The sequence below is a fragment of the Penicillium diatomitis genome (assembly GCF_028827545.1).
Source record: "Penicillium diatomitis strain IBT 30728 chromosome Unknown utg000002l_segment0_segment0, whole genome shotgun sequence".
Lineage (NCBI taxonomy): Eukaryota > Fungi > Ascomycota > Eurotiomycetes > Eurotiales > Aspergillaceae > Penicillium > Penicillium diatomitis.
The window spans coordinates 2,215,954-2,240,319 of NW_026623174.1; the positions used below are offsets into that span (position 1 = coordinate 2,215,954).

Genomic DNA, 24,366 nt, shown 5'->3' on the forward strand with positions numbered 1-24,366 from the left:
AGCAAATTCTGGCCGGTGTTGCTGACCAGTGGAAAAGAGAATAAAAATGACATGATAGAAATTCAAGTGTTGCTGTATGCACGCTTACGTGCGCGGCAAATAAAATCCATTTCGGAGTATCGCGCCTGAAGAAACCAGCCTTCATCACCCCGTACGCGTATACGAACAATCGCTTCGAACATGACAACGCCGTAAGACAGCAAGATTGCACAAAGTATCACTTTTCTTCTTACTCGGCCAAATTGGCGTAAGTGAGAAGCTGGCGGATAATGGCTGGGTCCATGTTCGCCAGCAGCAATGCCCCAAGTAAGCTTTCTTTGCTGGGGAGTATGCCTGAGGGAAGTCGAAGCGGCGAGGAGCCATCAACTTGCTTGGACTTCTCGGCAAGTCGCCTCAGAATACCGAGTCCGCGGTGAATAATCGAGCTGTATGCGAATGCTTCCGTCTCAGCCTGCCTGTTTTGACGTGGATTGATAGTCGAGAGACGCTCCGTACACAACAAGCAGGACACCCGCAAAAGATGGGCGGCAAAACCGTCAACAGAATTGAGCCATTGCTTGGCGAGGACCCCGTCAGCAAACGTCGTTAGGACATCAGCTGCCAGGAGACCTTGCATGAGAAAGACGAGGCGAGCGTCTGCAACTGCTAGGGGTCGCCGATCTGGGATGGCGCAAATTGCGAGGCCGAATGCCCGGGTCAGGAGGTCTTTTTGGGAAGCCGCAGAGCCGTCGCCCAAAAAGATAGCCCCAAAGAAGAGCCGATTTGGGTCGTCTCTTGCCAGCAATTTTGCGAGTCCGTCTACAGCGGCAGGTGTATAACGATGAACCGAGGGATTGAAAGCTGCAAATAGGATCTGGCCTGGCTTGATTTCACAGGGGCCTGGGGAAGGTGAAAACGCCAGCAGAAAGTGCAATAGGCTCAAGGCCTCCTCCTTGCCCGGAACCTGCATCATATGCGCCAGATTGCTCATAAATATCACAGCATCTTTCATGAAATCCAGAAGGTTTTGATCGGTGCGCAAATAGCGATCGCGGGTACCGATATTCCTGAAAATATTCGCAAGGCACTGCGTGACAGCTGGTATACCAAGAGATTCGAAGTTGGACTCGCTGAATGACAGATTCCGAAGAATCGTGGTGATGCAAATCAAGCGGTCTATGGCGCTGTTTAACTCATATTCAATGCTCCCGAATTCATAGACGTTTCCAAGTGCAGTATGCTCAAACTGGCAGCCGCGAGTGACATCTTCGTACGAACGCAGACAGATTTGTTCGCTCACTTCTTCGATGTGCTCGGACAAGAAGTCGGCTTGTTCATCAGCACAGTCCACCAGACTCTCTATTAAATCCTCGGTGTTGTCGAGGGAGATTTGAATGCTAGGCTGGCTTGAGATCGTGATGAGAGTGTCAAGAGCTAGCCGGATTTCCGCATGAATGCCGGACTTCAGGCTCATGGTCAATGCGTGAATGTCCACGATACCCAACTCGGCAAAACTTGGGACTGTCGGCCGCAGTGCTGATATTTCCTCGCCGATGTGGAAGAAATCATCGACCTGAATAGGGCCATGTAACCGCTGTTCATTGACAATCATGGGTCTGAAGGGGTCTTCGATCGGTCGCTTGAATACTTGCTCCGGAACAGGTTCTGGCGGCTGTACCGGCTGTGGCACCGGGGTCACGGAGGCTTTGCTCTGCTGAGACGGAGATGGTGCAGCAAATTGGGCTGTAGCATCAGGCGGGGGTGCTGGTGGAAGTGACTGCCGTGACACACTCAATCGGTGTCCAGGTTGAGGTGGCTTACTCTGGCCTCTGGGCTGAGTTGGTGTGGCGAAGCCATTGCTCGGCGTCGCATGGGCGCTCGTGGAGATGGGAGTGTTTGTTTGAGGGGTATTCGCAATCGGCGCGTGAGAAGGTTCAAAGCTCGGTCCTTGCTTAGGTTGAGGTGATTGGAACTGCATCAATGAGGGATCACTTGGCTGACGTTGAACTCCCACATGATGTGGCGGGGCATGTGGATGTTGTGGCTGCTGCTGCTGCTGCTGCTGCTGGTGAAGGTGCTGCTGAGGATGGGGAAGAGGCGGCTGGTGTTGCGGCTGATGAGGCTGCTGCTGCTGCTGCTGCTGGTGTTGCTGTTGCTGCTGTTGCTGTTGTTGCTGGTGTTGCATCTCGGCATACTGTTTAGACTGAGATTGGAAATACGCCTGCTCATATGGAGCAAGGTTCCTTTGGTGATACTCTCGGAGCTCCTGTGGAGCCATCGGGAACTGCCCTGGAGGAAACTGCAGTTGCTGCGCGACCATGGGCCACATGTTCATAGCAGTTATCTTTTTTGAACCTCCCATCTTCATCACTGTTCCGTACAGTTGCATTACGGCAATTGGGCGACCGCTGACAATCGGGTTAGGGTCGAATGGCAAATTTCGTGACATCATGAATTTCTGTAACGTTCGCGTGAACATCTCCGGGTTGTTCGGCTTGCCCATGTTCTGCTGGTGCTGGTGCTGGTGCTGGTGCTGCTGTTGCAGCTGGCGAATTGCAGCCATTTGCTGGGAGTTGGAGGCCATGGGATTCATGCCACTCGGAACAGCGGGGCGACCACCCATTTGAGGATTCAAATTTGGATTCATCTGTTGGTTCTGCTGCATCTGCATCTGTCGGAGTCGCTGCTGTTGTTGCGCGATGGCTTGGTGGTAATTTTGGGGTACATGAGACATTCCGCCAAATTGCTGAGCTTGCATCTGAGATTGCTGCGCCGCAGAAGGCATACCAGGCCCTTGCTGGAATTGCGGGTTCATGGACTGGGGATAGGGTTGCCCAGCCATGAATTGCCCATTCTGCGGCGTGTTGACACGACTCGCGTCCGGCTGCGAAGGCGACATCTGCGAATTTCCTACGTGCGGACCGGCAGGAGAGTAAGGACTTGGCGAGGCCGTTCCCATGCGTGCGCTCTGTTGGTCGAAATCTTGTAAGATGGGCGACTGCGTTACGCTGGGGGAGGCGCCCTGTTGCAAATGCTGATAAGGTGTGGGATGCTGCGGAAACTGGGTACCGTTCGCAGGACCCTGGTAGCCCGGGAAGGGAACTTGATGAGGAGTCTGTGATCGGGACCCGGTCACGCCCGTGCCTGGGCCAGGCCGCGGCGACATGGGCATTCCATCTTCGGGCCGGGCTCGCTTGGATGGGATCACCTGGTTGGGGTTGTGGAAGACGGGCGAAGCGTTGTGTGGCACGCCATTGAACATGCGCTGGTACTGATTAGGGTCTGGAGGATTGGACGAGGCATGGAAGAAAGCATTCGCAGAGTCTATGTTGGGAGGGATGAATGCGCCATTATTCTGGCCAGGAATATTCGAGGCGTCGGCTGGCCAATCGTTCATGTCGTGTGATTTTTCCAACCCATCTATGGTAGTCGCAAGTCGATTAGCAAGCCGGTTTGCAGAGACGCGTCTTCATCAACGGCATGACCTTGATCAAGCAGAACCATCCATTTCAGGCGATAGCATTGATACTGATGACATCCAACGCTCAGAAGCTATGTAAACGCGTCTCGATTGGTCATGGAAAGAGACCGCGCGCTTGGTCGCGACACGCTTCTGAGGCAATTGGCCTCCCACGAAATCAAATACTCGACACCTGATATCACATCGAAAGTTTGATGGAGTATAACGTGTTCAAAAAGGAAGAAAGGGAAGGACGCAAAAAGAATGGAACATACCGACAAGGCTGGACTTTTCAAATTCCCGGTTCGCGATCAACTTGGCTGAAGCCGAATCCCGCAATTAGCAGTCGGACAGAAGGACGGAGGTTGGGGACTGGTAGCTTGTGGTCACGTGGTTATAGAACCTGAGGCGCCAACATAGTCACGGGCTCGGTGGGAAGGGGAAACAGCAGGGAAAGAGAGCGTCCGGGAAGGGAGGCGGGAACAAAAATAGAAGGGCAAAGGGATGCTCTAGATCGCCTTCTCGATGTCACCACTGGCCAGAGACACAATAATAGGAATGGTCCAGAATTGGGAAGACTGCTGGCCAAATGAGGTCTGGGCATGAGCAGTTGGTGGACTGCCCGAACGAAGGGAGGGGCGCGGCAAAGGGGGTTCACGGTGGTGCGTGGCCACAGGATACGGAGACGGGGAATTTAGGCGGGGGCAGGAATAAATGGAGCACAACGGGGAAGATCGGGGGGTCCCATTAACATACTCTTGATAAGGCACTCCCAGGAAAAGGAAACAGTTGGCGTCCCTACCGTATAGTTTTGATGGCAGCACGCAGAGGCAGTTAGGGATGGAAGGGCGAAGTGGAGAGAGGGAGGGAGAAAAATACAAAATTACACCAGGGCATGATCACGCCCATTGCCCAGGCCCCCAGCCCGCGTCATGCCCATGGTGTATGCCTGTACGCGCCGAACGGTACTGTCCACATCGTATGTGTATTACGGCAATACGGCCTCCACGGCGCTAAGCCGCTCGGCCGCTGCCCGCTCGCGGCTCGTGTACAGTTGCACGCCTCTGCTCACCGCCTACTGTTTCTAACCTTATAACAGGCAAAATCTTTGAAGGGTCTAATTCTTCTCGCGTCTGTGCTCGCCATTGGGTGTGGACGTCAAGCTTCATCAAAACTGATGCGATGAGCCAGAATTTGAGTCCCTGGTCAATGATTCTAGCCGGGGTTCCCGGTTGATGCAGTGATTTGCGGAGACAGGGTAAGGGCGGACAAGAAAAAGCCTACTTGATCAAGCATTACTAGGTAGCTACTAGCCACTGAGCCAGTAGTTAACGTTGGCATATGCTTATCAAGTCCAACTTACTGTACTCAACCGAAGCACCACTTGCCGTAAAGATGGAAGCAAACCTTAGCCTTCGAAGCATACGAGTCCTTGCTAGTCTACTACGGGCTCTTCATCCTGGATCAAATTGGATAATTGAATAATTGACAGAAGCCACCTGCTTACGCCTACGAGACTTATTCTCAGTATCGCCTAGATATGTGTAGATAACTCGTGATGCCCTGTCCAACTGGAGCGTTTCGGAAGATGAACAACTCCGTTTCAGAAAAGCTCCGGGTGCGAGCTCAACTAGTCACTCAAGTAACTCGGATCACTGAAAGTCGAGTTCCCATAAGCTTCGCCGATCTCAAAAGGTCACAATTTCGCCGCTCGGTCACCGGACCGCTGACGGGTGGACGGTCAAGGTCACGTGATTGATCATAAGCTCCGTGTTGCCCGATGCAAGCTATCCAGGTTCATCCAACATCATTTCCCATTCGACGCGCTACGCCTTTAACTCTGCTACCAACAACAATTTGATCAGTCCTCCATCAACAGAAGGGCCTCAAGACTCGTTGAAATCCTCGCTCAAGGCCGAAACCGCCATCATGGGTGACGTCGCCGTGGAGAATCCGGCCAACAACGTCACGCCTCTCCCCAAGCCAGGCGCCCTTGATGCCCTCGCCAACTTGGTTTCCTTGGAGGGTACCGGTGCAGACGGAAATGACGAATATGCCACACTCAAGCGGCTACAGAGACACTTGGAGTCAGTCACCCCACTTGAACATAAGCACTTGCTGTGGTACTGACGTCGATGACAAGATACATTCAGCTGCAGGAAGAATACATTAAGGATGAGCAAAGGTAACTTCCATCCTATAGTGTGCCGTTACGTGATATGGCAGACTCATCAGGACTAATGGGGGTATAGGAGCTTGAAGCGCGAACTTGTCCGGGCACAAGAAGAAATCAAACGGATACAGAGCGTGCCCTTGGTGATTGGACAATTTATGGAGGCTATTGACCAAAAGTACTATGCCTCCCTCTTGAATTCTATATCATGAAGAAAACAAATCCATGCTGACGAGCTTCAAATAATCTAGCACCGGCATCGTGCAAAGCTCCACTGGCTCCAACTACGTTGTTCGCATCCTCTCCACCCTCGACCGCGAGAAGTTGAAACCCTCGTCATCGGTCGCGCTCCACCGTCACTCCAATGCCCTCGTTGATATTCTTCCTCCCGAGGCAGACTCTTCAATTGCCATGCTCGGGGAGAATGAAAAGCCAGATGTGACCTATGCGGATGTGGGTGGTTTGGACATGCAGAAGCAGGAGATTCGGGAGGCGGTTGAATTGCCCTTGACACATTTCGACCTCTACCGCCAGATCGGTAAATATTTTCCTGCCGCCCTGCATGAAAGTAAAGAAAGCTAAATCGATGGTCACAGGTATCGATCCGCCCCGTGGTGTGCTGTTGTACGGGCCTCCTGGTACCGGCAAGACCATGTTGGTCAAGGCTGTGGCCAACAGCACCACCGCTAGCTTCATTCGTGTGAATGGCTCCGAGTTCGTGCAAAAGTATCTGGGAGAAGGTCCGCGTATGGTCCGCGACGTGTTCCGCATGGCGCGAGAGAACTCACCTGCTATTATTTTCATTGACGAGATTGACGCCATTGCCACCAAGCGTTTCGATGCTCAGACTGGTGCCGATCGTGAGGTGCAGCGTATTCTCTTGGAGCTGCTGAACCAAATGGATGGATTCGAGCAGACTAGCAACGTCAAGGTGATCATGGCCACCAACCGCGCTGACACCCTGGACCCGGCTCTTCTGCGTCCCGGCCGTCTGGATCGCAAGATCGAGTTCCCGTCTCTGCGCGATCGTCGCGAACGTCGTCTGATCTTTTCGACCATTGCTTCAAAAATGTCTCTTTCTCCCGAGGTCGATCTGGACTCGCTGATTGTTCGTAATGAGCCGCTGTCGGGTGCTGTCATCGCCGCCATCATGCAAGAGGCTGGACTTCGAGCGGTGCGTAAGAACCGATACAATATCATCCAGAGCGATCTAGAGGATGCGTATGCGGCCCAGGTGAAGAGTGGCCATGAGGATGACCGGTACGTCTCCCTCCCCGTTGATTTGCGCTCTTACTCATATCTGATGCCTTGTACCACTGACACCTGCATAGTCTCGATTTCTACCGTTAAAGACACCTTGTCTGTTTGGTGCGAGGAGCCCAGAATGTTATATTACTTATTTATCATAGTCATTCATCGGCGATAGCACTTCGGAAATTAAAGAGAGGTTCACCCGTGAAAGTGTGTCTCGTGATCGCCTTGGAGCATAAGTACTGCACAGTGCACTCTGTCGCAGAACTATGACGGCTCAGAGAATTTTGGTGCAGTTCGAGTCGTACAGCGTTGTGATCACGCGGAGCAGAATTCTACATGGGGTATTCCTCACCAAATGCGGTCAATTCAACTTAGAGTGAAGACTTTCTGCACTGTGCTGGAAGCATGTCAATAAGAAGCGAAAAAACGCTCGTAAGGACTGGTGTTTAGAAGGTCTCTCGTGAGTCGTGACTACCCTATCCATCTAAGCAGTAAGCACCGAGACCGTAACGTCTCCAGTTACCATGCTGCCTCGGCATGGACTTGTTGTCTTTTTAGAAAGCAAGTCCGTAGTACTCATTCGTGGTCGCCATAGCATCCGCTGCATTGACCTTGCTTCCCGCACTAGGAGCAAGTAGCCGCTCTTCGCTTTTCTCAGAGGTACTAGCTCATGATTGGGGTAGAGAAGCTACCACTAGCTGCGGAGAGGCACTCGTCAGGCTTGTGATCGTTCTGCAGCATGCCAGGCATATGTACGGTGGCGCTGCAGCGAGATAAAACAAGCCGTGACGATTACAGCGCAAAACACTGAAGCTGCAGGAAGTGACTACGACTACTTTGTACTCTGCAGTAGTATAGGTAGCTATAGCCACGCAAATCGACTGCTCATAGTTTTGCCAACTTCCAAGAGGCTGAGTCTTGTTTTCCTGGTCAGATCAAGCGCCACTCAGGCAAAGTGGTGTAAACACCCAGCCACCTCCACGGTTCGCCTGTGCCCAAAACGGCCGATTTTCTCCACTTATCAGGACGTGGCCGTGTGGCAGAGCGAGAACGACGACTAGAGGGTGCAAGATCCATTGTTCACGTTCTGGGGTTCATTAGTATGAGCAAAACGTATAAAGTACTATATATGTGGCAATAGAGAGTGTCAAAATGACGGAACATATTTACAGAATTACCTAGACCTGTCCAATTTTGTCCAGGTTGAGCTGGCTCGAGTAGCCAAGTCGTACAGTAGAGGTGTCATGCATTCATGCATCGTCGAAGCTCACAGTCTGATCATGACCATCGCCTAATCAGGTTAGGCTCAGGTCGACATCCGTTCGTTTCTGGGCCCGGCTTTTTTTGTGTAACGGGTAACCAACCTTGGAAGCTGGCACAGCTGTAAATTACGGTACAATTACCAGCGGCCAAACTTGAAACCTCAAGTGTGGAATGCTTCTTTACAGTATTGTGCCAACTGCCAAGGATATACTGCATGTATTGCATGTCTGTGGTCTTTCTAAAGTTTCTAAGATTCTACATGTCTGGCATTTCCATAAGCCATTGTATTTCATTCACTGTGCAGAGTGAGTATCTAAGGGAATCAATCATTGGAGCACCTGGCTGCCTAGGGAATGCGGAGACTCGTGTGGACGGCGGTGGCAGGCCTTGAGAGGGCTGGACTGGACTGGAGCTTGGGCGCTTGAATGGTCGTTTGTCAGGTGTTCGGTCAGCTACCTCCAATACTGATTGCTCCAATATGATAACACGTACATTAGCATATTACTATAACTACTACCATACTAATTATTCTTGAATTCCTTACCGCACCTCAACCTCAGGAATCTGATAAGCTGTCTGCTCGAAATCTCGAGCACACAGCACCGTTCGAGTAGACAATGTAGCGCCAACCAGGCGACTCAATTTGCCCATCGTGTCGAAAGCCCTCCTCATCACAACATATTAGTCCGAGATTGTGGAGTGTCTAATAGTGTGATCAATATGGGTAGGATTATGTGTTACTATGCTGTACACTTCTAGCATCTCATCCAGAACAGGTTATCGTGTACAATTACACAAGACTACAAGGCTACAAGGCATAAGCAGCATCCTATGTATTATTAGTTTCATAACATTACAGTATTGCTGCGGCTGCCCATGACTAGAGAAAGCTCGATTGGGTTGCGCAGGAACGGGACCAGCTGATTCCGGGTCAATCGGACGATGACGCACTCCCCTTCGGGGTCTGGTTCTCACTCCGACGCCTGCCCCCCCCCCCCCCCCAGGATCCATCACGTTATCACGCTATGCCGATCCTATCTGTCTGCCTCCAGGCTCCCCCAGTCCATCCTTATCTTCTCCATCCCTCGCTCTTCCCTTCTTCTTTCTCCATCATCCGTCCCATCCAACTATGAAGTCTCTTACCTTGCTCACAGCCTCGGCGCTGCTGGGCGCTGCCTCTGCGGAGGTTCACAAGCTCAAGCTGAACAAGGTCCCCCTGGACGAGCAGCTGGTAAGTTGAAGCACCCGACCGCCCGGAAACGGCCGTGTTGGAGTCCCCAATGCTAATCATCCACCCTCGTCATCACAGAACGCAGCCAACATCGACCGACATGTTCAGTCTCTCGGTCAGAAATATTTGGGCTATCGTCCTGCATCTTCCTACCAGGACACCTCCATCAAGCCCGAAGGTGGTCACAATGTCCTGGTTGACAACTTCTTGAACGCTCAGTGTAAGTACACTCCCCATCAGCACGGCCGGTGCCGACTTCCCTTTGAACAACCGAAGTCGTCCGCCATTCACGATAACTTTGTTTGCTTGACGTATCCATTTCTTGAGGATCATTAACTGACCAGACTCTCCACAGACTTCTCCGAGATCAGCCTGGGTACCCCTCCCCAGACCTTCAAGGTCGTCCTGGACACCGGTAGCTCCAACCTGTGGGTCCCCTCTTCGCAGTGCACCTCCATTGCCTGCTTCCTTCACAGCAAGTATGACTCGTCCTCGTCGAGCACCTACAAGAAGAACGGCACCGACTTCGCCATTCGCTACGGATCCGGTAGCCTGAGCGGTTTCGTTTCTCAGGACACTTTGAAGATCGGTGACTTGGAGATCAAGCACCAGGACTTCGCCGAGGCCACTGAGGAGCCTGGTCTGGCTTTTGCTTTTGGCCGCTTTGACGGTATCTTGGGCTTGGGCTTCGACACCATCTCTGTCGACAAGATGGTCCCTCCCTTCTACAATGCTCTGGACCAGGGTCTCCTGGATGAGCCCGTCTTTGCCTTCTACCTGGGCGACACCAACAAGGAAGGTGATGACTCTGTGGCCACCTTTGGTGGTGTTGATAAGAGCCACTACACTGGCGAGATGATCAACATCCCTCTTCGCCGCAAGGCGTACTGGGAGGTGGACTTTGATGCCATCACGCTTGGCCATAACACCGCTGAGCTTGAGAACACGGGTGTCATTCTGGACACCGGCACTTCGCTCATCGCCCTCCCCTCTACAATGGCGGAGCTCCTTAACAAGGAGATCGGTGCCAAGAAGGGCTTCACTGGCCAGTACACCGTCGAGTGTGAGAAGCGTGACAGTCTGCCCGATCTCACCTTCACTCTGGCTGGACACAACTTCACCATTACTCCTTATGATTACATCCTCGAGGTTCAGGGCTCCTGCATCAGCAGCTTCATGGGTATGGACTTCCCCGAGCCCGTTGGCCCCCTGGCCATCCTGGGTGACGCGTTCCTGCGCAAATGGTACAGCGTGTACGACCAAGGAAAGGGTTCCGTTGGCCTGGCCAAGGCCAAGTCCTCGTAAGCAATGCTTTACGAAGTGATGCCCCGTTGATTGTATTTTCCCCCTCTGGATCTCCACAGCTCGAACTTCGAGGACAATATCTTCCAATGAGCTGTACTCAACACCTGATTCTCCCCGTTGGTAGCGAGGATGTGTATGTTGAAGTCGCTCTTTTCTTAGTATTGGCCACGCATTAGCTACAGATGTGAAGTGTAATCAGTATACCAAGTTTTCTTTCCTCTCCGTATGTCATTCTTCATTCAAAAGAAGTCCTCAAGTAGCTTTGAAATCACCATTATATTCGTCAAGTGCTTCTCACCTGAATGAGGTGTTCAACTCCTAGACGCATTTTTAACACTGACCTATGACAGTCGTCTACCTCAGGTATCTCACTCGACTTTGAAGGTTCTACGTTCATTGCCTGTAAAACAATATGGCAACTCCTCAGGTAGCAATAGGAATAGTGTATTTCGTATCTGATTCAGTAGGTAGCCTATTCACTCTCCTCATTTTCAGTTCTTTATTCATTCCATATCATGAACTTCTTCGAACTTATCTTCCCCAAAGGTGTTCTCCATTGTCTAGCTCAAAATCCCCCTCGCTTCAGTTGACTGGTTAGAATTCAGAGAGATGAAAGCGGACCCTCTCACGATAGATTGAACATCTCTCGTGACAAGAGTATAGGGTATGGTCCGACGCAGAGCTGCACTTCAGGACTTCAGGATGATCAAGCTCCGAATCCTATCCTCGCAGCAAGCCGAGGTATCACCTGGGGAGAAGCCCCAAAACCCGAACACCGTCCGTGGCACGCCTGGATGTTGACATAAGCGGAGCGTGGCGGAGCGTGGCGGAACCGCCGAAGCTGCAGTGGTCTGAGTTGGAGTTGGTTGAGGAATTGGAAGCAACCGGCAGAGGCGAACCTGGACCTGGACCTGCTCCTGGTCCCCGTCCCCGTCCCCGTCTCCGCAGAGTCCGGGAGGAGCCTAACAGGAGCTTGTAATTGCCCCCCCCAGCTTGTGTTGTTTCAAAGCCCCCACGACTCGACCACGTCCTGTGACTTCCTCCGAGTCTCCGACCTTGTGCTTCCCTTCCTGCAAACCCGCCCAACCCGCCCAAGCCGTCCTGCATACCGCAACATCGGCCTCGACCATATCCTTCCACGCACTCTCTCGGCCAAAGCACACACCGCACGGCCCTTTGTGGTAATTCCACGCCCGTGAGTACCGACCTCTGATCCACTTCACTCATGCTGGCTTACATACCTTGCCACACTCGAGACAATGCGCTGATGGAATTTGTTTCATCAAAGGAGCATCCTCCTTTAGTCTGGAAACCTTCCCCCGGTACTTTCGATCACTCAAGCTTTGAGGTGAGCAATGACTTCCCTCTGTCTGTTGAGCTCCGATGCATTCCTCGTGATGTCACCCATGGTGCTGTCGCCAAACGCGCACGCGATCAAGATCATATCATGGCCCGCGCAGCTGCGCGAGACATCTAACGGACACGCTACGGTTCAGCCGAGGCGCATATTTGATCGGTCGCTGACTAGCTGGACAGGATCATTGAGCTTCCAGAGGACTCTTCATCGTGTGAAGGGGCCAACTCGGAGCCAAAATGCAGCTCCGGTTGCCCCCCAGCCTGCACTATCCCATCACGGTGACCTCTCTGCTGAAGAAAGAGGGAGACACGGTGGAGCGGGATGAGGCCATCTTCTGGTACAAGTACCAGACCGTTGTGGAGGAGGGCGATGGCATGGGAGGTACGGCCTATGTGACACGCGACTTTCCGACTCGTTTCGAATCGCCCGTGGATGGAACGGTTGAGAAATGGAATATCGCAAAGGGCGACGTCATTGAAGAGCCGTAAGTTTGGGAGGAACAATGGCTAGCAAATTATCAGCCCATCAAGATCTTCTTGTCGCGCTAACAGTCTTCCTTCTGCGGTGCAGTACCGACATCGTTCTGATCGAAGAGCCATGTGCCCACGAGGTCCAGTTCGGTGGAATGTGCGCTGAATGTGGAAAGGATATGACCGAGTGAGTTCGACCTGTCGCGTGTTGAATGAGGGACCACCGGGTCAGGAGGCTGTCTTTGTCACTGCAGTACTAACCTCGTATACTTGTCGCGTGGTCTACAGAGCAACCTACAATACCGAGATATCCGAAACATACCGTGCGCCTATTCAGATGACTCATGACAACACCACCCTGACAGTCAGTGCGAGAGAAGCCACCCGGGTCGAAGAAGATGCAAAGCGTCGTCTATTGGCCTCCCGGCGCCTATCGCTTGTGGTAGATTTGGACCAGACTATCATTCATGCGACAGTTGATCCCACTGTCGGTGAATGGATGAGTGATCAGGACAATCCTAATTTTGAGGCGCTCAAGGATGTACGGTCCTTTCAGCTGGTGGATGATACCCCTGGCGCGCGCGGATGCTGGTACTACATCAAGCTTCGACCGGGTCTGGAAGAATTCCTCGAGAATGTGTCCGAGCTCTACGAACTGCATATCTACACCATGGGAACTCGAGCGTACGCTCAAAGCATTGCCGATCTCATCGACCCTGCTCGTAAACTCTTTGGGGATCGCATCTTGAGCCGAGACGAGAGTGGAAGCTTAACCGCGAAAAACCTGCAGCGCTTGTTCCCCGTTGATACCAGTATGGTGGTCATCATCGATGATCGCGGTGATGTGTGGCGATGGGTTGCCAATTTGATCAGGGTCGTTCCTTACGATTTCTTCGTCGGCATTGGCGACATCAACTCCAGCTTCCTACCCAAGAAGCAGGAGATCCCTACACCAAGCAAACCGAAAGCAGTGATGGAAAAAGAATCTGCGTCAGAAGTGCCTGGCTCGAACGGTTTGGCAGAAAAGACTGGACCGTCTGAGGAGGTCTCGGCGCTGGAACAGTTGGTGACTATGGGAGGTGGGGACGACCCGCGACTGCTCCAGGAGCAAACCGATGCGCAGGAAGAGACCATTATGCATCAGGTCGAAGATCGCCCTCTTTTACAGAAGCAGAAAGAACTGGACGCAGATGAAGAAAGCTCCAGTGAAAGCAACGACCTGTCACTCAGCCCAGATGAGGGGCATGACACCACTAGACCTCGCCACCACCTTTTGGTTGATTATGACACCGAGCTTTATCAACTTCAGGACCGTCTTGAGGAGGTACACAGACGCTTCTTCGAAGAGTATGACCGGCTCCGAGCAAGTTCCTTGGGTACTCGTGTCTCAGCTCTTCGTGGCGAGAAGGCCGCGTCCAAGGACAAGGACGTGGACCTACGGCTAGTGCCTGATATCAAGAATATCATGCCCGCGTACAAGTCGGGAGTGCTAGGTGGTGTTGTAATTGTCTTCTCTGGCGTCATTCCTCTAGGGCAAGACTTACAGAACGCAGAGATGTCGCTCTGGGCGAAGAGTTTCGGTGCGGTGATCCAGAAAAACATTAACAAACGAGTGACTCATCTTGTTGCTGGCCGGAATCGGACTGCCAAAGTGCGGGAGGCTACGCGCTGGCCGAATATCAAAATTGTCACCACGCAGTGGCTTAACGAGTGTCTCATTAAATGGAAACATCTGGATGAAGAACCATACCTGCTCCAAGTTCACCCCAACGATCGTGCGGAAGTCCTGTCTCCTGGATCTCGGGAGATGATGGAGAAGTCCTGGCCATCGTCAGAAGACGAGGCGCTCGATGGTTCCGAAGAGGAAGATTTGACGGGAGAGGCAGCTGGACTCTTTGAATCAACACCCCTGAGCTATGACCTGGATGATCAGGCTGCAGTGCATGACGAGTTGAAGGAGTTCCTCGGTAGCGACGATGAGAGCGAAAGTGATACCGAAGTATGGTCCGAGGACAATCCCGACTCGAGCCGGAAGCGCAAGCGCGGCGAAGGCAACGCTACGGACGAAGAGTCCGGCGACGATCAGGATAGCGAACAGGAGAACGAGGGCTCTCGTCTTTCCCAGCGGATTAAACGATCGTACGCGCGGACCACCGGTCTGAAGGAGGTTGCAATTGCTGAGAATCCAAGTGAAGAAACCGTGGAAACGCGATTTGAGGAAGGCTCATTCCCCGCTCCGGATGACGATGACGACGGTGCAGACGTGACGGATACCGGGGACGGCACACCTGGGGCTGAGGCTGGCCAACTAGAAGTTCGTTCTGATATTGTTGCTGACGAGTCCGATGTGGATGACTTTGAACGAGAGATGATGGCTGCATTCGACGAACCAGATGAGCCTGGCAGCAGCCAGAGCTGATACGAACTGCCCTGGCTCGCAGTCTATTTAGACCAACTTGTCGAGCAGCATTGTGTTTTGAGATCTCCGTTTGATCTCCTCCACCTTTGCCATGTATCCCGCCCTCATTCACATTTTCACACCGTTTCATGAGCGAGTCGAAAATCTGTGAGCGTCCTCTAGCCTGTTCGGTGAAGAAGTGATGAAGTTACTACGCCTCTGCATCTCTGAATTCTTATTGTGTGTGTGTGTGTGTCTGTGTGCTTTCCCTGGCGTCTGGATTACAAAGCCTACCCTCCCTCAAACTCATCTGACATGCACAACGGGTGGTATGCGCCTCTAGCATAGCGGCGGCGTTTTGAATGGGCAAAGTCCTTCCATCTTGTCATCACCTTCTTGACTCCCACTTTTCAGGATCGAGAAGATTTTGTGATCTGTGTTTGGAATGAAACAATCTTTTGTAAGAAACAATGACTTGCACGCTTTATTTCTTTTTCCTGTTTTTTTTTTTTTCAGGATTTTCTTCAAACCCCCAACAGTTAGAGAGACCTGGAAAGGCAGTTCGAGGTCATTGTCTTTACTGTTTCCGCTTCTCTCGTACTAAGTTGTATCTGATCGGGTTCGGGGACATGTTGCCAAGACTGCATTGGCAGGCGGGTATCCACCGAATAAGAATGGCCCGCTAGCCCTAACAACCTGAATGCCAAGCAAGGATTGTTCAGGTCTTTATTGAATATGATTTCCGATATGCTTGTGCATGAGCACGTGTGTCTGTGTGTGGTTGTTAGCGAGCAAGTCCATCAAGTTGCAAGCTAGTACATTGCTCTGTCTTATCATGACCAGATGGTTGAAGGGCCAACGCGTGAGACTGCCAAGGTAAAACACTGAAGGAAACGACACGTTAGCATGACGCACCGAACCCGATGCACTCACTACTGTTCTACGAGATTGCATCAAGTCTAGTGTATCTGAATAAAGGAAAATAAAACTTGTTGAAGACAATTTGTTTGTAATGGAAGAAACATACAAAACCAAGACATGTGTTTGAGAATTTGTAAGAAGGAAAAAAGAAACAAAATAACAGCCGAACGTGGGTTGGGGGGGGGGGGGGGGTATTCATAAATAGAAATAATCATAAAAACAGAAACAGACAAAGCAAATGAAGTTGAAATGAGTGCTTGAAACAAAAGACACAAAATGAGTGACAGTAGATCGAAATTGAAAATATACGAAGGAGTGGAAGTAGGCAAAGCCCAAAACCAAAAAAAAAAAAAAAGAAGAAACGAGAAGGAGTGAAGATCAGTTAGTAAACATGAAAACAGAAATGAACTAAAGCAAGAAAAGGAAAGAAAGAGGTATCAAAAGGAAGGATGCCAGTCAAGGTGGGACTGGGATCCAACACAAGCCCACATCGAGACCCGCAACGTTCTAAAGGTTGGGCATCCGATAGAGAATGTGGGGAGGAGGAAGGGGGGAAGCGTTTGGTGGGCTGGGGGCCGCAGGGAACCGGCGAGCGAAGGTCGGCCAGGGGTTTCTGTACAACAGCTGTTGACATATGAGGCGTCAGTGAGTTGGTGATCATGTTGAAAGTGAGGAAATGGGTAAGATATACTAACCTCTATGGGGGACCGAATCACGTAGTGCCGTTGAATTTCCTCGAACTCGGTCCGGCTCACGATGGCCAAGAGCTGCTCTCTGCGCGTCGGCCAGCCGATAAGTTCCGACTTCTTCTTCTTGCGGGTGGCCCGGACCTCGGGCACGGAGAAGTCGAGTTGGCCCCAGGTGTCCATCGACGGGGCGACAGGGAATTCCATCTGCGAGGCGTCCTTCACGGCGAGGGCGTCAGTCGCCTGCTCCCCGTTGTCTTCTGGGGCAGCAGCAAGAAGGGTCGTGGCAGGGGCGGCGGCGGAGGGAGAAGCGGGAGAAGCAGGAGCTGCAGGGAGGGAGACAGAAGAGGAAGCAGCAGGAGCCGCGGTGGTGGTGCTAGTGTTGTTGTCCGACATGATGGACAACAACAAAGACGAAGAGAAAGAGAAAGAAGAGGAGAGGGAGGAAGACCGAGAAGGCGAGCACGAACAGAGCCAAAGAGGCAAGAGCAAGAGGGCCGAAGAGGCGAGGAACAGACGAAGAAGAAGTGAAAGTGAAGGTTGAGTGGAGATGAATCCACCAAAGATTTGTAACTAAGTGTTACGAGGCGCGGAGATGATAGAAAGGGTCGGAGAGGGAAGAGGGAGAAAGAAGAAGAAGCTTCTGGGGGCAGGATGGGGGTTTAAATAGTTGAGCAAATCGCACTAGCGAGCTAGCGAATCATCCAAATTTGGCGACGCGAATGTTTGCTTCGCTTGTGTGTGCGTGTGGCACATGACTCCAAGATCATGCGTGGGATAGGAAGCAAACATCCAGACAACCCTCACTAGTTGGTCCCTATCCCACTCAGTGATGTGAGCGAGCCCTGCCCTGAGTGTTCCAGGGTCGATACCCTAACCCCCAAAAGGCATGAGTGAGCTGCCTCAGTCCTTTCATCGGGCAGCACACAAATGCGAAGCGTATGTATCTCATTATGGCGTTTCTGTTGACATGTCAGATGATCTGGAAGGGGGATGGAAAGATTTGGTTGAATGCATTCGACGAGCATATAGCATGATTAGGAAAGTAGTCAATAACTTGATCACCACAGAGGTTGTCATTTGAAATGAGACCATGGAAGGATGTTCATTTTGACAGTATCAGACGGACTCTGGTAGAGACTAGGTAGACAGCTCGGGTAAAATGCTCGTGAACGCCAAGAGGTATGCAAAACAGGGATTTGATATCACACTGAGGAAGTTGAGTACATGGATTTTTCATCAAAGGAAAGAGAGCGAGAAAAAGGGTCATCAAGAGAGTAGAAAGCATTAAACGTTACATATGAGCATCAATGATAATAGTTTCGGTGAACCTGCCACGACATGAAGATCATCCACAGGTAGAATAGTGTGTTGACTAGTTCAAACGCAAAAGCAGTCTTCCAACAGTTGCCTTATGACGAACAAGTTAGCAACGGGGTCTCCAGTGGGCTTGAATGAGCTACAAAGAGAATTTGAACTCACAGATTGTACTTTGAGTCAGCCACGCCAACGTGTTGATGTTGTTTCCACGAGACTCGTTTTCCACAACCCAGATCTGGCAGTTGTCATTGACATTGCCCGACACTCCGTACAGTTGGAGAGAGGTCTCGATCAATCCAGTCAACCAGAGAACAAAGAGAATGAAGCTTCCCACCAGAAGAATTCCTGGCAGCAGCGGCCCTCGAGCCACAAGGACCTGGACGATGAAGAAGAACGTCACGCCCAAGGCGCTGACAACAACCATGTATGGAAAGAGCCTATGAGGAGAAGGTTTGATTTGTGAGCAAGACATCCATGGCATGTAAAAGAACATCGTCGTCTGCTACAGCAGACATGAAAGATAATACAGCAGGCCACAGTTGACTTACCATGGTGTCCCTAGGTCCATTTGCGATTGCACGATCATAAACCATGAGAAGATGCCCAGGCATGTTGCGGAGGCGGATAGTACCACGATTAGCCAGATATTGAGCTGGATCTCGGGCCAGTGGTGGAGACGCCGGGTCTGGCGACGAACGCGAACCTCTTTCATTCCGACGAAGAGAGAATGTCGACCGCGAAAGATGGAAGGTCCCTGGGTAGTTGTCACCTCAGGAGAGGAGTGTCTATCTCAATGGCAGCACAGTGGTGTCGTGTGGGAGGCGGAAAGATCGGAACGCGGTTTATATAAAAGGTGTAACAACCGGTCAGAATGCGCCTCTGCCCGACTCACACCGTCAAGGTATCTTTTTCTCGACGTCTGCAACTGCCCTGTTGCCCCGCCGCAACCCGAAAGTGGGTAAAGATCAGAGTCAGGCAATCGAATAGTCAAATCGATCAATTCGGACTACTCAAGTCTCGACGACGTTCGAGTGGTCTGGTGTGAGGGTGGTGGTTTCGCGAGAAATTTGGCAGATCACGGCGTCAATTGTCATGAGCGATAAGGTGGAGTGACAGCGCATTGGGCGCCCGGGTCCACGCAGCTTCGAGGAATGGACTCGAAAGAGAAACGTTCGGGTTGGAGATCTGCCGACTGCAGGACAAGAGATCGAGAGAGCGACCGAATCCATGCACAAGATCGTGAGGAGGAAAATGTCTGTTCCTGCCTCAAGTGAATGCTTGGCCTGCGCAATCAGAAAATTCCAAGCATCAGCTGGAATTATTCCAGGCCGAGAGGGGCCGTCGCCTTTGTTGACGCTGTTGATCCGCGGGAATCGCCAGAAACTCGGTGGCAGGGGCGCTAGTACGTAGTAGGCAATGCTGTAGAGGAGTAACGTCAGGTACCCAGGCCAGATCCACCCTCGTCCACCGCATGTGGAGAGCCGAGTCCAGCCATCTTTTTAAAGTCTGGTCTGGGGGATGAGACCAGTCACTGACCGTCTCCTTGGGCTCTCATGCGGTTAAGAACAATTAGTCATGGGGTCACCGCAACACTAGGAAGTGACCCGCAGAGAAGAGACCTAGCTCCGTGCATTCATCTTTTAGTCGCCCCCAGAACGACAATGTTCATTAAGCACACAACTTGCTGCAATTATTTCGAAAGGAACAATGACTGAGCTGCCAGGATGATTGAGATTGGAGTCTTATTAAAGGTACCTTCATGTGGTTGAGGCCAGCAGGTGAAACGCAAACACGGAAGCCGCTTGTGCATTGTGCTTGATCCTGGGAGGCGTGCATCCACTCGGGCACAGTCTCAGGCAGTGGATGCCGGGGGCAGACCACCCCCCTATTGAACATACTCGGTTGAATCTTGAACTGGGTGATAGACTTTGCGTGAGACAAGGAATTAGACACAATCTATCACTTCATGAAGGGTGTTGAAACGCATGCAAGTTTGATGCCACTCTATGTGTGGTAACAGTACAGCGACTTGATCAGCAGGTCTATCTTGGCGGGCATACTCAGCCTTGCCACATTTTGAAAGAGAGAGAAACACAAAAGGCAAGTCATCGATATCATTACACAAGGGTATCACCGAGCGCACTGCGGACCAGAGAGCATCCGGCACGAATGGTCTCGGCAGCGCCCACAGCCTCCAAGCTCGGGTTCACTTCGACCAAGTCCATGGCCACCAGGTTTCCCGTCTCATGCACGCACTCGCAAATGAAATCACCCTCACGCAGAGTCAATCCTCCCCGGACGGGAGTGCCAGTGCTGGGGGCCCATTGCGGGTCCAGGGCGTCAACGTCGAAGGACAGATGGATGGGTGTATCGTTGCCAATGTGGGCAAGGGCCATCTCAACAACGCGGCCGATGCCGTGACTATCGAACAACAAGAGTCAGTTTGGATGGAGAGATGTGGGATAAGAGATTACAAAAAAATGAGAACGCATAGCAGAGAGAGAGAGAGAGAGAGCGAAAGAGTGTGTGAAAAGTACGAGGAAGGATTTGAACATACCGGTCAATATCATGCATGCTAAAGGCCTTGATGCCGTGCTCCCGGAGAATCTTCTTCTCGCCGCGATCCACATCACGCAAACCAATGTAGACGAGCTTGCGCGTGCTGACAATGTGCTCATCCTTCAACCAGCCGAAAATATCGGGCCGGTCTTCCCGAGCCAATCGAGTGAGGAACGCCATGGGCATGCCGTGAATGTTACCACTGGGGCTCATCTCGGGCAAGTTGATATCGGCGTGCGCATCGACCCAGATCACCGCCATCTCACGGCCCAGGCGCTCACGGATGGCCTTGGCTGTGCCGGAGACGGTGCCGATGGCGATGGAGTGGTCTCCTCCGAGGGTCAGCACGAACTTGCCCTCCTTGGCATACTCGTAGACCTGCGAGCTGAGACGCTCGGTGACGGCACTGACCGCACGAGGCTTCTTCATGTTGCGGTGGTCAGGATCCTCCTCGGGGATATCTTGCTCGTAGTAGTGGATAATGTTGTCATGGTGGATCTCATAGTCGAGGTCCTCGTGCAATTGAGTGAGCAGTCCAGACTCGATCAAGGCCATGGGGGCGGCCTCGACGCCCTTCTTCATCTGTATATGGCAGAATGTTAGCTTATATTCAGCGCATCAAGACCTTCGTAGTGTCCCAGTCCAGTATTTTGGCTCTCACCTGTCCACCATTGAAGCCAACAGCCACAACACCGAGCTGGTTGGGGTGTGAGAGAAACCGAGAAGGGAAAGTAGGTGGCTGCGTCATTGTGGACGGTTTTGGTCTGGATCAAGTGATTGATCTTTCTCGCGCGATCAAAATGGCTGAGCTGTCTGAGCAGAGCACCCAGGGAGATGATCACAAGAAAAGAGGTCTCAGAAATCGAGCGTGACCCAGAAAATGACTCTCAGATTACGCAGTTTTTTTTGATCTGCGATAAGATAAAGAGGTGTGGAGCGCAAGGGAGACACGAGTGGAACAGAAGAAGTGTGCCGTACTATACACGGAAACTTGGGGTATGTCGCGACGATGCCCACGAACCGGAAGTGAAACCCGTTGTGACACAAGCGAGGACAATGAGGAGAAAAAGAAAGAAGAGAGAGAGCAGTCGAAGATGAAATCAGGTTCCTTTATACACCTCCCCTCCAATTCCTCCCTCCGAGGAACGCGGTTCATGTTTTCATTCCGGGGACCGTCAAGTCGCTAAAAACTGCTTTTAGGGATCAAGGTACTCCGCTGGGTGCTCCATCACTTCCGTTAAGTACAGGTTGAGGAGAGCGGCCCCGTTTAGGGTGCTTTGCCCGTGCCATAGCGTTGCAATCTGCCGGTCTGACTGGGCAAAGGGGCGGAAGCAGGGTGAGACGTTGCGATTATCGCGCCGAGCAATTTCGAGGGGCTGAAATGGCAGCGCGGACATAAGATGCGTTGATGGATCGGGGAAGAGGCCCGTTCTACGTTGGCCCACGGTCAACTCCGACTGACTGACCAGTAACTACCAACTTGGAAGTGAGTTCAACCGCTTGGAGAAACCACGGTAATGCTATTGTGTTTACTGTTTTTCCTGTGTATCGGAAGCTGAGATCGATCGAGGTTTTTCTCTCGTTTTGTTCGTACTCTTCTCTTTGGAAGCATGAAGCAATTCAGGGCATTCCAGCCAATGTTCGTTGCAACGGGTATCTTTCAAACAAAGGGACGACATTGTACACGTATTCATACACTCGGACGGGGCCTGCATGTCGCAACGGCCTCAGATGCCTCATCTGTTATTGTTTTCCCAAAATGAGCTCGTGCAACACCTCCTGGGCCTTGGACGCCTCGACTCGACCCTTCTCACCAAGACGCATCATCTGCCCTAGGAACCAACCGATTTTCCCCACCTGATTCTTGCGACGGATTTGCTCGACCATCTCCGGTCGTTGCGCGAGAACCTCCTCGGCGAGGGCCACATACTCCTCGCGCGACATGGGCCGCAGCAGGAGGTTCTCTTCTTCCAGCAGTCGGGACACGGGTCGCGAATCGCCCTCGAAGATCGCAGCAAGGACCTGCTTTGCGACCGAGCCAGTAATGCGCTTCTCATTCAAGGACTGCACCAGATCCGCCAACGCTTGTGCCGGGACGACCTGGGCACTCCATGAGTGGTCCGTCTTGGTCAAAAGACCTCCGAGCTCGTGGAGGACCCAGTTGGCCGCCATCCGCGCAAGAGCCACGTGGGCCTCAGGGTCACGGTCGGGTTTCTGAGAGCGCAGAATCTCCACCACATCCAGGTAGTACTCCAGGCGAGCTCCATCGTCGAGTTCGATCAGCGGCTTTGCATCGTCAATCGACAATCCAAACCCGGGGCCCGTCAATTGTGCGACTAGTGAATCTGGGGCAGTTGGCAAGGATGCCTTTAAGGACGATAGGAGATCTTCGCCCAGAATCAACGGAGGAATATCGGGATCGGGCATGTAGCGGTAGTCGACTGCCCCCTCTTTTCCACGTAGTCGGCGAGTCTCTGTGCTGCCAATCGTCCATCCTCGAGTCTCCCCTTCAATTACACCGCCGCTCTCGAGAACTGCAATCTGGCGATTCTTCTCAGCAATAATGGCGTCTTCCACGGCCTTGAAACTGCTCAGGTTTTTGATTTCCGTTCGCTGGCCCAACCCGCTGACTCCATCGTACCGACACTGTCCTGGAGCCTCGCCACGACGGCGAATGGACACATTGACATCGGCGCGCAGTCCACCCAATTCCATCCCCGTTGTCACGGCACCGCATGAGAGGAGAATAGCCTGCAGCTTGCGGACACAGGCAGCCGCTGTGGCAGGAGTATGGATTTGTGGCATGGTGATGATCTCAATCAGTGGGTGCGACACGCGGTTGAAGTCAAGCAGCTGGGACGCGGGCGGATACTCTTGGGATTTGGCAGTGTCCTGTTCGAGCTGCACCTGCTTGATATCCACGCGAATGTGATCGCCATCTTCTGGAGCAATGCCATCGTAGTCGTATAGATCGACGAAGCCATGTCGAGCAAACGGTTCTGTGAGATTCGTGTTAATAAGCCATCGCGTGCAACGGGAAGGTGGGAACAAGGATCCACGAGGACAATTGTCGACACGCACCATAGTACTGTGTGATTTGGTACCCGGCCGGTTGGTCCTGGTAGAAGTAGTGCTTGCGATCGAAGCGACTCACGGTCTGAACTTGACAATTCAAGGCGAGCGCAGCACGAAGGGCCGGAAGCAGCGTGGCGACTTGAAATTCCTGCCTCGAATGAGCCTTTTCTCTTCTGTTCACCGTCTCCTGTCGTCCTGCGTCCATCCTATCCAATACGCACCGGCTGGCTACCCGGAAAGGCGAGGTCAAATAGAGCAACATTGGAATTTGGGGCATGACTCGTCGAGGTGGGTGCGCCTGTATCCGAGATCAGGAAGAACCAAAAGGTTAGATGTTGTAAAAGGGAGGACAGCGTTTGGACCTGTCACCACTTGTGGAAGCCCATCGCAGGACGAGCTGTCCCATGCGTTGCCCGAGTCACTCACGAGAAAACAATTTGGCTTCGGTGTCGAGCTGAGCATGGATCTCAATGCCCACAGTCAACTCCCATGCCTGTCTGGAAGCCTCCTCCGACTCTTTGCGTAGTCTCTTTTGCTCTCGAATAGCTTTGGCCTCTTGCTTGAGTTGCTTGCGAAGCGGCACGCGGTCTGCGGCGGCGGAGGCAGCGCTCTGTATCTGTACCGAGCGGCGAGTAGCATCGGATGTGATCACTCGGGGGCGCAGTGAAACCGGACGACTCGTCCGGGAGAGAGCGCTATACGCGCCCTTGGACCATGACCGAAGCATAGGGACAGGTGAATCCGGGACGCTGCAAGAAGCGTGGGAACCAAAGCGGAGAAAGCTCTCCAGGAAGAAAAGTATGAAGAGACGAAAGTTGATCGGCGGGACGACGCCCCCGGCGCGAATGGAGCGCTAAGATCTGCCGGCCGGAGTCCTCAACTCTCCCTTCACGTTTTCCAATTTCAGCGGAGCAC

At 52.3% G+C, this 24,366-nt stretch overlaps 8 protein-coding genes across 8 annotated transcripts; 3 read left to right on the forward strand and 5 right to left on the reverse strand.

Moving 5' to 3' along the window:
• Positions 1-229: 229 nt before the first annotated feature.
• Positions 230-3,376, reverse strand: N7539_001874 (putative ARID/BRIGHT domain protein (SWI1); the record flags this gene model as incomplete). Its single annotated transcript, XM_056931477.1, has 1 exon — positions 230-3,376. One exon carries the CDS (start codon positions 3,374-3,376, stop codon positions 230-232), a length of 3,147 nt encoding a protein of 1,048 aa, XP_056793508.1.
• Positions 3,377-5,368: 1,992 nt separating this feature from the next.
• On the forward strand, positions 5,369-6,962 carry rpt3 (proteasome regulatory particle base subunit RPT3; the record flags this gene model as incomplete). Its single annotated transcript, XM_056931478.1, has 6 exons — positions 5,369-5,526; positions 5,583-5,624; positions 5,692-5,790; positions 5,864-6,150; positions 6,209-6,872; positions 6,944-6,962. The coding sequence occupies 6 exons, from the start codon at positions 5,369-5,371 to the stop codon at positions 6,960-6,962; spliced, it is 1,269 nt and encodes a 422-aa protein (XP_056793509.1).
• A 2,296-nt stretch (positions 6,963-9,258) lies between these two features.
• N7539_001876 (Vacuolar protease A) lies at positions 9,259-10,665 on the forward strand (the record flags this gene model as incomplete). Its single annotated transcript, XM_056931479.1, has 3 exons — positions 9,259-9,360; positions 9,439-9,580; positions 9,716-10,665. The coding sequence occupies 3 exons, from the start codon at positions 9,259-9,261 to the stop codon at positions 10,663-10,665; spliced, it is 1,194 nt and encodes a 397-aa protein (XP_056793510.1).
• A 1,593-nt stretch (positions 10,666-12,258) lies between these two features.
• On the forward strand, positions 12,259-14,911 carry fcpA (protein-serine/threonine phosphatase; the record flags this gene model as incomplete). The annotated part of the gene is made up of 3 exons (XM_056931480.1): positions 12,259-12,506; positions 12,593-12,679; positions 12,781-14,911. 3 exons carry the CDS (start codon positions 12,259-12,261, stop codon positions 14,909-14,911), a joined length of 2,466 nt encoding a protein of 821 aa, XP_056793511.1.
• A 1,407-nt stretch (positions 14,912-16,318) lies between these two features.
• N7539_001878 (uncharacterized protein) lies at positions 16,319-16,893 on the reverse strand (the record flags this gene model as incomplete). The annotated part of the gene is made up of 2 exons (XM_056931481.1): positions 16,319-16,435; positions 16,507-16,893. 2 exons carry the CDS (start codon positions 16,891-16,893, stop codon positions 16,319-16,321), a joined length of 504 nt encoding a protein of 167 aa, XP_056793512.1.
• A 911-nt stretch (positions 16,894-17,804) lies between these two features.
• On the reverse strand, positions 17,805-18,529 carry N7539_001879 (uncharacterized protein; the record flags this gene model as incomplete). Its single annotated transcript, XM_056931482.1, has 3 exons — positions 17,805-17,908; positions 17,980-18,254; positions 18,366-18,529. The coding sequence occupies 3 exons, from the start codon at positions 18,527-18,529 to the stop codon at positions 17,805-17,807; spliced, it is 543 nt and encodes a 180-aa protein (XP_056793513.1).
• A 1,405-nt stretch (positions 18,530-19,934) lies between these two features.
• On the reverse strand, positions 19,935-21,124 carry N7539_001880 (arginase; the record flags this gene model as incomplete). The annotated part of the gene is made up of 3 exons (XM_056931483.1): positions 19,935-20,238; positions 20,375-20,958; positions 21,038-21,124. The coding sequence occupies 3 exons, from the start codon at positions 21,122-21,124 to the stop codon at positions 19,935-19,937; spliced, it is 975 nt and encodes a 324-aa protein (XP_056793514.1).
• A 995-nt stretch (positions 21,125-22,119) lies between these two features.
• Positions 22,120-24,178, reverse strand: N7539_001881 (glutamyl-tRNA(Gln) amidotransferase subunit PET112; the record flags this gene model as incomplete). Its single annotated transcript, XM_056931484.1, has 4 exons — positions 22,120-23,375; positions 23,458-23,599; positions 23,673-23,749; positions 23,878-24,178. 4 exons carry the CDS (start codon positions 24,176-24,178, stop codon positions 22,120-22,122), a joined length of 1,776 nt encoding a protein of 591 aa, XP_056793515.1.
• Between the last annotated feature and the right edge of the window lie 188 nt (positions 24,179-24,366).